The sequence below is a fragment of the Orycteropus afer genome, unplaced genomic scaffold (assembly GCF_000298275.1).
Source record: "Orycteropus afer afer isolate SDZICR_OR568_19922 unplaced genomic scaffold, OryAfe1.0 scaffold00005, whole genome shotgun sequence".
Taxonomy (NCBI): Eukaryota; Metazoa; Chordata; class Mammalia; order Tubulidentata; family Orycteropodidae; genus Orycteropus; species Orycteropus afer.
The window spans coordinates 7,182,512-7,195,129 of record NW_006921592.1 but is presented as its reverse complement, the minus strand read 5'-3'; the positions used below and the strand labels follow the sequence as shown (position 1 = coordinate 7,195,129).

The following is a 12,618-nucleotide window of genomic DNA, read 5'->3' as shown; positions in this document are numbered from 1 at the left end:
TCTCCAAGACAGCTACAAATTTACACATGCATCAACTATCTAAAAACATAGAACTAGATAAGCCTATTAAGTGGAATTTTCTTAAATTATATTTGAACAATCAACAGGAAAAGTAATCATGTAAAGTACTGCTCTGTTCTCGTATATATCTACAATAAAATTCTATAAACAGTTGTCTCCCAAAACATACCCAAATAAAATTAAAAAAAAAAAAAAGATAACACCCAGTGTCCTATATTTGTATATTTATGGTCATTTCAAAAACAAACAAACAAATAAGAGCCCCACTTAGGTGCATATTTACATTCTTCAAACTGTAGCGGTGAAAAATAATTCTATTAAGTGCAGGACATTCCTAATGTTGCAGTAGTGACATTTTTCTTAAGTCTCCATGAACACATTGCTTTTGTCTTAATGGTGATGCATCCATGACTGTGAGACAGTTCTCTCGTCCCCTTCATTTGCAGACGGTGGCACAGTCAGGATTAAAGAGCTCCTTGTATAATGGAGGAAACAGTGTATTCACTATGTCTGGATGAGATTGCTTAAATACCTGCAGTTTCTCCCCGTGCAAGTTGCAAACTGCCGTGATGGTTGGTATCTTGGCTATTAACTGTGGAATGAAGAGAAGGGAGGGACACAAAGGGGAAGCTCGTTAGTGCTGTCTTCAGAATCAGTGTCTTTTCTGGCCTGAGACAAAGTCAAATGGCTTTGGAAAAAGATGGTCAGAAAGAAAGAAGGCTCACTTGCAGCTTCTCTTTTACAACAAAACAAAAAATACAGCCCCATCCCCTAAAGAAAAAATGAGGAGAACTAAATCAGGACCAAGCTTCCTGACTCAATGTTCTTAAATAAAGTATGTATGGGAGGTAGCCTGGGTTACGTGGGCAGACTGCCTGAATCAAAATCCTAGTTCCACACGAGTGTAACTACTGTGTGACTGTGATGTATTCCTTGTCTCAGTTTTCTCATTTGTAAAATGGGCATTCTAATACTACCTAGTTCATTGCCTTATTGTGAGCACAGAGTGAGCTTATATGTACCAATGTGTTAAGAACATGATAGACAGGAAGCAAAATTCTTAGCTAATATTATCATTATCCACCATTCTCCAGTTTTTTTTTTTTTTTTTAATGACAGGAATTTTAGAGTTTTGATTTTGGGAGATGACAATGCTAAATTGTAGGAGGCAGAATCCATTGGGATTCAGACTGCTTTTCTGTCAAGCACACTAAAACTTGCTGCATTGAGTCTCTTCCAACTCATGACAATTCCATGTGTTGCATAGAATTGCTCTGTAGGGTTTTCTTGGCTGTAATTTTTATGGAAGCAGATAGCCAGACCTTTCTTCTGCGGTGTTCAAATGGCTAACCTTTAGGTTAACCTTAGGTTAACCTTTAGGTTAGTAGTTAAGTTAGTAGTTAAGAACAAACCATCTGTGCCACCCAGAGACCGTGTGAAGCTCACTGGCCCACCTATATCACTCTAATACCTTTCCATAGTAATATGTAAAATGAAACCTATGTTTGCACAAGAGAGCGTTTGGGAGCTCACTGGCACTTAGCTTCCTAAGGGAGGTATTTAAAAAACAACAGTGGGATAATATCTACTCATAATAATTAGATTTTGGTATAGATGAATCATATAGGATGTAATATTTTTACTTAAAATACCCAGAAGACAGTGTTCTATAACATTTTTAATGTCCGCAGTTTGCTAAATGCTATTTAGGTCTTAGAAGTGGAACCATTTCAGCCTGTAACATACTCATAATTTAGGAACATTTAGAATCCAGCCACAGTCAATCCACTGAGTGTGAAATTAGCTTAAGCAAAGTGTCATTGTGATCAATTTACTGTAAGGGATGAGATGCCTTCTCTTATACAGAACACCTTTGGGTAAGATAAGCTTGTTAGTTCATATCACTGACCAAAGACACACTTGAAAACAATGATAAAATAAAATCCATCTAATCACCAATTAGGCTCACTGTGCTCCATACCCCATTCAAGAACAAGAAACCATTTCAGCCTTTGAAGTAAAAGAGGAAATAATTAGTTACTTTGTAGTTTTTCAAAATTTCCACTCTTTCATTAACTTTCCTTTTAACAACTAATGACTGTATAACCATGGAGCCAGCAATTTAAAGAATGGCATCAGGATTAGAGCTATTGACATTTTCATTAAAGAGATCTAGAATAGATAAAGAGGAGCTCAGGTGGCACAGTGCTTAAGGCATTCAGCTGCTAACCAAAAGGTGGGTGGTTTGAACCTACCAGCCACTCAGTGGGAGAAAGAGGAGGTAGTCTGCCTCTGTAAAGATTTCCAGCCTGGAAACCACCCGGGGCAGTTCCATTCTGCACTATAGGGCTGCTATAAGTTGGAATTGACTTGATGGCAGTGGCTTTGGTATTTATTTATTTATTTTTGAGAACAAATAAAGAATTTTGAGAGTTTAGATTTCGAGCCTAACCATCTACACTGTTATTTAAAGAATTATTAACCAGTTTCCATCAAGTTCATTCCTACTCATGCAAACCCCACGTGTTGTAAGTGGAACTATATGCTTCATAGAGTTTTTATGGCTGTGAACTTTGGAAGCAGATGTCCAGGCCTTTCTTCTGAGATGCCAAGAAAGAACTCACCTTTTCATTAGTAGCTGTGTGCTTAACTATTTGCATCACTCAGGGACTCCTGCTATTTAAAGAGAAGGATAGAAATAAAAATGCAGAATCTTTGTCTACAGAAGGGATGTTAAACTTTAAACTGACAACCAAGATTTTCTCTCCAGCACTTATCAAACCAAGAACCAAACTCACTGCCATTGAGCCTATTCTGACTCATAGTGACCCCACTGGGTTTCCAAGGCTATAAATCTTTACGGAAGCAGAATGCCTCATCTTTCTTCCACAGAGCAACAAGTGAGTTTGAACCACTGACCTTTTGGTCAGCACCCAAATGCCTTAAGCACTACCCCACCAGAGCTCTTTTAAATTTTCTTAATTCATGGTACTCCACAACGATTAGTTGCATGTCTGTTGTGTAGCAGGCACTCTGCTAGATGCCAGAGTGCACAAGATCGTTACGGTTTTTGATTTTGACAGATATGAATAAAGTCACACACAGTCAAAACAGACTGAAAAACTATGGTAAGTTCTATGGAGGAATGGTGCTAGAAGTGGTAGATAACAGGATGCCCTGACTTCTGACATGTCAGGGGATACTTCCCTAAGAATGTGACATTTACACTGAGCTCTGAAGGAAGAGTGGGATCTAAGTGTTGGGGTGGCTAAAACCCGTTGCCAGTGAGTCAATTCTGACTCACAGTGACCCTATAGGACAGAATAGAACTGCCTCATAGGTTTCCAAGGCTGTAATTTTTATAGAAGCAGATTGTCACATGTTTCTCTAGCGGCTAGTGAGTTCAAACCTTTCAGTTAGCAGCCAAGTGTTTAACCACTGTGTCCCTAGGGCAGTGGGCACATAATATGGCCCAGGACCCTAGGCAAAGACACTGTGGCACTTCATACATTAGACCTGAAAGGAGTTTTGCGTCACTAGAGCAGTGGGTAAGAATGGTTCAAGGAAAATGTTGGAGAGGTGGGCCAGGCCAGCTCAGGGAAGACCTTGTAGTCCACAGAAGATATTTTGCAGGAGTGGGAAGCAAAAAAAAAAAAAGAAATTATCAGAATCCCATTTGAAAGGCTCACTTTGGGTCCAGTGTGGTAACTGTGATGTCTATATTTTCATGTTGTTGTTGTTGTTATGTGCTGTCGAGTCGGACCCGACTCATAGGGATCCCTCCTTGGGTTTCTGAGGCAGTATCACTATGGAAGTAGATTGCCTGACCTTCCTTCCAAGGAGTGGGTGGTGGGTTTGAACTGCCTGCTTTCTGGTTATATAAAGTGTCCTCTTTCCTGACGTACATTGGGAACACATTTAAGCTTGCTTAACCAGGTGGCTTACACAGCAATTTTGGAACACTTTTTGCACATTACAATTCTCCCTGAAGTAGCTATTGAATGTAGAGAGGCTTTGAAACCTTTCTACAATCACCTGTAGTTGAACTGATGATGTGCAAAGCTCCTGAAACTTCCCGATGCAACTCCACAATAATTTTCCATCTTCAGTATGCATAGAAATCACTTCCTAAAAACACAGATGATGAGACCTGCTCCCGGGGCTCCTGTCTCAGCAGATGTGGTGTGAAACTCGGTACACATTTGAAGCAAACGACCAGATACTGCAAAAACTAGTCTTATTGAGAAACACTACTGTAGAAATCCAAGTCTTATCAATTTTAAACTCTTTTTCAAAGTTTAAAGGTAAGTTCCATATTATATTTGAAACGATCTTGGGAACTGACCATAAAGTTAACTCCTTCTCAGAAGGCAGATAAGGAAGTTATTGTTACTAGAGATGGAAGGTTCTGTTCTCTTAGTTCTATTTTAGTTTGGTGGGGAAAGTGGATTAATCTAGCAATAAAGAGTGTAAACTTTGGAGCTAGCCTGCCTGGGTTTGAGTCCTGACTCTGCTATTTGTGGCAGTGTGACTTTGGACAATTCACTTGATCTCAGCTTCATTCGCTGTCAGATGACAATTATAATTATCTCAGAGGGTTGTTGTGATAGTTCAGGGAGTTAACACAAATTGTCTACAGTGGTTCTTGGTTCATAGTGGCAATGTGCATCTTAGCACTCATGCTTATATTCCCACATGATGCTTCTTTCAAGGAGAGAAATAGTCAAGGCTACTCTTGTTCAGTGAAATGACACTGAAGATAAGAAGCCACCTTAGCCCTTCATCAAGCACCCCAAACTGAGTCTATGTATATCATGTGCTCATGCATGGGAAAATCAGCCATTTACTTTTATTAAAATGAAAAAGCAAAATGAAATCGATTTTCATTTTCTTATAGCAATTAAAATAAATTGATTATTTATTAACTGTGATTCATGGAACAGAATTCTAACTGCTACCTATCTTAGAGCACGTCTCAGCTCCATAATGAAGGAGTGGCATGGGATTTAAAATGTATAAACCAAACCAAAGAACCAGACCCACTGCCACTGAGTCGCCTCTGACGCCTGGTGACCCTGTGTGTTACAAGGCAGAACTACTCTATAGAGTTTTCTTTGCTGTAATCTTTACAGACATACAAACATAGCGATGATTGTGAAGATGGTGCGGGATGAGGCAATGTTTCAATCTGTTGTGCACAGGGTGGCTGTGAGTCAGAACCAACATGATGGTACTTGACAACAACAGTCTTTACAGAAGCAGATCAATAGGCCTTTCTCCTGTAGCACCACTGGATGGGTTTGACACAAACTGTTGGGTTAATAGTCCCATGTGAACTGTTTGTGCCACCCAGGGCCCTAAAAAAATGTCTAAAAGGATGACCTAAATCCTTCATTTTCACTGGAAATCATTGAACCATTCATCTGGTTTTGGAAAGTATATGAACTCCTGCTTTTTTTCTGCTAAAATTTGGTACATGAGAAGTATCTTTAGAATCTAGCTCTTCTTCCTTTTATGAGATTTTGATTCAGTCCTTGTTGCTCATCTATGGAATGGGCTGAATGATGAGAATGACATTTTGCTAAAGAGAACTGGGACCACTTAAGCAAAGAACACCAAGAAAAGGCAAATTACTTCCTCAACTTATATGTTCTGGGAAGACACTGATTTAAAGACCTCCAATTGCTTGTGTACATGGAAGTGCCAACAGAAGCATCCATCACTCTGGAGGCACGATTGGCCAGGAGGCTGCACACAGGCAGCGGCAGCCCTTGTCAGGGCCTGGAAAGGCCTGGTGGAGAAAGCAGCATGCAGTCACTTAGTGCTCATCAATATTATGTACTGCAGCCATGGGACCCCCATTTCAAAGGGAGCCCAGAGCCGCCTCAGCAGCAGTTAATGGCTCAACAACTTTTCAAACAGCTGGGGAGGTGATCCAGAAACACTTGGAGATGGAGGGGGTAGCCCATTTCAAATCATCATGAAATTCCTTCATGTTTAAATAATTCCTATAGCAGGAGTAGACAGAGGGTTTGTAAAAAATGCATTTTTACATTCATCTCTTTCTTATGACAAGCATTTCTACTAAGAAGGAAGCTTTAGCTACAGGGGTCTACAAGAAGGAAAAGCAGCTATCTGAGCAGATATAATAGTCCTATGCCTCTCTCCAGAGGAATAGTTTTATGAGAAAACTCACAATTTTCTAATTCTAATTCTAATTCCAACATTTGATGTTGGAAAAATGGAACATGCAGAGGGTGAAACTAGTGATCTTGCTAATGTGGGCTTCCAGACCACCCAGATGCCTTCTAACCTGGGGTAGGAACCCAGAAATGGTTCAACAAAGCTGAAGAAACATTAGGAGCACTGACAAAAAGAGGGGACATCAACGAGGCTGAAAGCATACAGTTCATTTTCCATTTCCCCTTTTCATTTTTGGGTGTTTGCTTAACCAAACGTAGGCACCTGCATTAGAATGTATAACATTGAATTGGAGACTTATGCCTGAGTCACAAATCCTCCTCTCACCAACACTGTCCCATTCTTGAAATTCATGTTATATTGCATGTTGTTACTACTCTGGTCATGGCTGACTAAAGTGGAAGTAGGTGCTGAATTTTGCAATTGGGATTGAGAACTAGGGTGTTACCATCTAAACATGGCAGACTCTGTAAGTAGCCTAAGGAGCTAAGAGGTAGCCATATTTTATCATGTAGAGCAACCAGGGGAACAGAAAAAGCTGGTATTTGGAATGGGAGAAGAATCAAGTGGATACCTAAAGAAACATAAACAATAGAGAATGCTAAACCCTACTGGATTCCTTATTCTAGCACCTTTCTGAATGATGGGAGTTCTGGTGGCATAGTGCCTAAGGCATTTGACTGCTAACCAGAAGGCTGGTGGTTCAAACCCACTAGCCATTCCTTAGAAGGAAGACTAGGCACTCTACTTTTGTAGAGTTACCACCTTGGAAACCCAAGGAGAAGTTGCTATGAGTTTGGACCAACTTGATGGCAGTGAGTTTTTTTTTTTTTGCTGTTGTTCTGAATGATGGTTGAATTTTTGTCCTTATATTCTGTGATATCTCTCCATTATTTTGTTTTTTTCTTTTTGCTTAAGCTAGTTTGAATTAGTGCCTGTAACTTGTAACCAAAGAGTTCTAACTAATACATTAACTTGCAACTTGATGAGTGAAAAATAATATCAAAATAATTGTCTTCTCAATTACAGACTATTAATTCCAACAATCTTGGAGTTCCTGGGTATTGTATCTATAATGTATGCCAGCAAACTACAAATAGATAAGATGCTTGAAATACTCTTGTCTTTCACAGAAATTTCTCAAGGATACCTCAAGGACAGAGGCCATGTGTTATTCACATTCTTTCTCACACACCTGGCAATAATACATGTTGTTGTTGTTGTTATGTGCCGTTGAGTCGGCCCCGACTCATAGCGACCCCTCCTTGGGTTTCCGAGGCAGTATCACTACGGAAGTAGGATTGCCCAACCTTCCTTCCGAGGAGTGGCTGGTGGGTTTGAACTGCCAGCCATCTGGTTAGCAGGCAAGTGTCTTAGCCACTATGCTACCAGAGCTCCCTACTATACTCATAATTCTGACTCAATGGCACATAACAACAACAACAACAACAACAACATACTCATAATAAATGTAGGCTGAAGTGGAAAGCTATTCCAGGAGAAAGCTATGTTTCTTGAATAGAGGTATGAAATTTAAAAACTTGAGAATCTGTTGAGATCTGTTGAGGGGGCTTTTGGGGTGCCACTGGGTGGTGTTTCCATGGGTATGCTAATTTTGTCAAAATTCATTGAGTTGTGTACCTACGATTGAAGAACTTTTCAGTAACTGTATTATATTGAAAATTTAAAGAGCATACAGATTTTAAAGTAAAATATATTTCTAACAAATGGAAATGGGAATGGGAAGGCTTCAGACCATAAAGCTATACCATCTGGGTAAGGGTTCCTCAAGGACCTACTAGACAGACTATCCCGTGCAAGATTAAAGTGAACCCAAATCACTGTCTCACCTACTGTTGTTTCTGTTGTTGTGCGCCATAAAGTCAACTCATACTCATAGTGACCCACAGAGTTTCCAAGGCTGACATCTCTGTGGGAGCAGATTGCCAGGTTTTTTCTCCTTTGGAGTGGCTAGTGGGTTTGAACCACTGACCTTTTGGTTAGTAGCCAAGTGTTTAACTATTTCATCAACAGGGCTCCTTATCTTACCTACTAGGAGTTCTAATATAACACCTAGCACCTTGTAGAAAGAATAAACTGACAGTCTACCATTTCAATCATGCATCAGCCCCATGTGGATAGTGACACCTCATTGGACCATGTAGGTCTAGATGATTCAGGAGGACATCTTACATGGTGGACGTTCAAGGTTGTGCTGGCTACAGGAAAATATGTCAGATGCCAGAATACGAAGGGGAGACCTTCTTTTCCTGCTTTCTTGAGACCTCATTGGAATGTGATAATCTGAATTCAAAGGAAAGCTGAGTATTTTTAAACCTAATTGTTTAGATGTAGGTGGATCTCCTTTCTTTTATGTATTACATCTTTTTTTCCTACTCAGCGGTGCTAAGGGCAAAAAGGAGAAGACCCGACTGTTTACTCTGGGATTTTGTGGAGAAAGGGGAGAGCTGGCTCCTATGAGGCCTACGTGGCAATGACAGTCAACCAGGCAAAAGACTAAAGAAATAGAAATGTCAGCACATGGTCCAGGCCCTCTTGTGGGCCAGGACATTCTCTTCCCATAACTAACCTTAGATCCCCATTGCATTTTCATTAACATGCCACAGTTTAGACTAATGCCTTGTGAACTAAGGGGTGTGGTTTGGAGATCTTCATAGGTAGCAATATTTTAGAAAGTCTAGCTGGAAAAGAGAGAGCTCAGTGGATGATAGGTTATGACTTTCTGACCAGTTAGGAATAGAAGGAAGGAGAGGAATGAGATTCTGTCCTTCAGAGCAATAGGTCGGACTCCTCCACACCCTAAAAGAATTGAAAAGGTTTATCGACATTTGGACTTTGAGTCTGAAAATGTCCAGAAGAGTGACCTGGCCCAAGGTTTCTGGAAAGATAGCATCTGTAGCACATGGCAAAGCACAAGCATTTGAACCATTGTTTTGAGAAGTGATTTGAAGGCAATAAGTTCACCCAAGTGTTACAGTTATGGCGAAAACAAACAAAAACTCACATGCCCTCTATGCTCTACAGATGGTGAGGTGAGTGGGCTTTGAAGTCTGAGGTATACCAGTTGTTCTCCATGCCTTCCTGGCAGATCAGTGTGTTGCTATAGAGCTTACTATTTTCAAATTTCTTGGTATAGCTTTGGGCAAGAGTATAACTCCTTCTGTTTTATATATTTGCTTGAATACTGGAAAAATAAATATGTTACCTAACAATATTCCATGATTCTAAGTAGCCAGGGTCCCTAGGTGCTGCAAACAGTTAATGTGCTTGGCTGCGAACCAGTAACCTAAAGGGTGGTTGTTCAAGTCTACCAGAAGGCATCTCAGAAGAAAGGCCTGGCAATCTACTTCTGAAAAACCAGCCATTGGAAACCCTATGGAGCACAGTTCTACTCTGATACACAGGGTCACCATGAGTTGTAGTTGATTTGATAACAACTGTTTTTTAAGTAACCAGGAGGCTTTGAGGCCTTGGGTACAGGAGGCGGCACTGGACTGAAGGGCTCTATCCAAAATGCTTCATCCATGGGTGGAAGAGCATTAGGAAAAAGCTGGAAGTGTGAACCTGAGCAAGACATGCAGATCCAAGCTTTGCCCTTGGCCACAGCCTAGGTGAATTGGCTCTTCATTCTTCTCCTCCTTCCTTCTCGCCCTACTACTGGTCAGGACAATCAGAAAGGCATATTTAGTGGCAGTAGCATAGTGCCTAAGGCACTTGACTGATAACCAGAAGGAAGGTTGAGCAATCTATTTCCATGGTGATACAGTCTCAGAAACCCAAGGAGAGGTCACTATGAGTTGGGTCCTACGACCACTTGATGGCCACTTGATGGCACATAACAACAACAACAATAAAGGAAGCAGAGTCCCTGGGTGGTGCAAATGGTTAATGATCTCAGCTGCTAAACAAAAGTTAGGTGTCTGAGAAGAAAGCCTTGGCAATCTAATTCTAAAAAAAAAAAGAAAAAATCAGGTATTGAAAACCCCATGGAGCACAGTTCTTCTCTGCCCTACATGGAGTTGCCATGAATTGCAGTCAACTTGACCAACAGAAGTTTTTAATAAAGGAAGCCTTACAGCCTGGAGCAAAGAATTGTCAACCATACTCGCAGTTCAAACATTCACTGTTTCATGACTCACCTTTCCCTCACCCCCAGCAGTATTCGTGCTGTTCTCAATTGAGTGGAGACAGATAACCACAGGTTCTTAATCCCCATAGTGGTCATCACCCAGGAAGTAAGCATCATAAAGTGGGTCACCGCAGCACTCAAAGATCATGGTGATGAGCCCCATTTGAAAGCCTGGCAGGAACGCTGACCTCCAGACACAGGCTTTACAAACCATGCATGCTTGCAGCTCTGGGTCTGGAACACCATCCGAAACTACACTCCAGAGTAGCCAGAGTACTAAAATGAATCTACAAGACATGGTGAAATCGATCCTTTTATTTACATATTATAAAGGCAAAGCATCTAAAGTATTTTTAAAAAACTCAAAATGGATTGAGCATTGGAAGGCAAAAGTGGATGCCACGAGGAACCTTTATTTTTCCCTTTTGGAGTCAAAGAATGTTAGTACCGAAGGACTTGAAAGATCATGCAGTCCAATCTATTCGTTTCCCAGACAAGGAAAGTGCAGGCCAGAGAACAGATGGGCTACCTCTCCTAGTCATATGGGGCTTAAAAATATATATGTATTATTTATGCATATATATTTTTATATGTGTAAATATAAGAATATATATATTCTTTTTTTCACAAGTTTTAGGGAAAGTGACCAGTGTTATCTCATTTCCTGGCTTCCCAGCAAGCCAAGTCTAACTATTATTTATAGCCTGAATATACTTTCTTACCTCCATTCCATTGCCCCATCACTTGGAATGTCATACGCCACCTCTGCATCTGCCCAACATCCATCATTTGAAATATTTTTCATTCATCAGTGATTAACTCAAATATATCATCTCTTGGATAACAATTTTCTCTCTCAATAACAACTACAATAAGCACTACAACAGCATTCCCATACTATTTATTATGGACTAGGAACCTTATAATGGGAGCTCTGGTGGCACAGTGCCTAAGGCACTTGACTGCTTACCAGAGGCTGGTGGTTCAAACCCACCAACCACTCCTCAGAAGAAAGATTGGGCAATCTACTTCTATAGAGATACCACCTCGGAAACCCAAGGAGGGGTTGCAATGAGTCGGGATTGACTTGACAGCAGTGAGTTTGGTTTTGGTTGTTTTTTAGGAACCTTATATATTTATATATTTTTTCTCATTTGGCTGTCAACATAACCACATGGAATTGATACTATCTCTAGTCACATTTTACAAATGAGCAAACTGAGGCACAAAGAGATTAAGTCACTAGTCCAGGGTCACTCAGTTAGCAAGTGACTCATTGTAAGGATGTTGTATATTTTCAGCATGCTGAAGAGAGGAGGAAGGTGGATTCTTGGATTTTTTTCCCTCCATAAACAAAAAGTCCTGCTTAATTATATATATGAAGTTTACATATGTGTGTGTGTGTAATCTCTCTCTATATATAAACAGCCATGTTCATTGCAGCATTATTCACAATAGCAAAAAGATGGAAATAACCTAAGTGCCTACAATGGGAGAATGGATAAACAAACTACGATACATGCATACAACAGAAGACTACACAATGTTAAAGAATAATGATGAATCTGCAAAATACCTCAATGATATAGATGGACATTATGCTGAGGAAAATTAGTTAATCACAAAAGGTCAAATATTGTGTGGAAGATAACTAAAAAGCTAAAAAAAATGTTCATACACAGAAAGAATGATAATTTGAAGGTTACCAGCAGTGGGAAGGGAGGGTAAATCACTGACTAGAGAGTAGGCATGCATTAACTTGAGTAAAGGAAAGGCAGTATACAATAAGGGGGAGGTCAGCACAAACTGATCATGACAGAAGAAGACACTGAGAGGAACATGAGAGTTAAGTGAAAAAGAAAAAAAAGTCCTAATTAATATGGAGGGATTGAAACTTTCTAGTTGATGAACACAGAATCCCCCAATTTTCAAACCTTCCCTAGGTCACAGAGGAAGGGTACATAGGCCCAAAGTATAGGGCATTGCTACCTAAACTAATTTCAGGAAATCGGTCTATAGAAGGTGTATTAGAGTCTGTTCTTTCAAGAAGTTCCATGACTGTGTGTGATCCCTACACCTCTATCTGATGTCTGTTACACCTGTTCAGGCTCCACTTAGTATAAGCAACCCTTTACACATTACACAGAAGGTAGATCTATGCCGTCTGTTGGAGATTTTAAAGAGAGTGCCTAGACTTGAATACATCTTGGTTATGTGTACATTTTTCTAGAGATAGGTTTCATAAT

General features: G+C 40.2%; 1 protein-coding gene across 1 annotated transcript in view; it reads right to left on the bottom strand.

Annotated features, from left to right (window-relative positions):
• Positions 1–457: 457 nt before the first annotated feature.
• Positions 458–12,618, bottom strand: part of RORB (RAR related orphan receptor B) — an 84,219-nt gene continuing 72,058 nt past the window's right edge. Inside the window, exon 10 of the mRNA XM_042780595.1 lies at positions 458–613. Within this exon, the coding sequence (XP_042636529.1) occupies positions 458–613 (156 nt within the window). The remainder of the gene's footprint in view (positions 614–12,618) is intronic.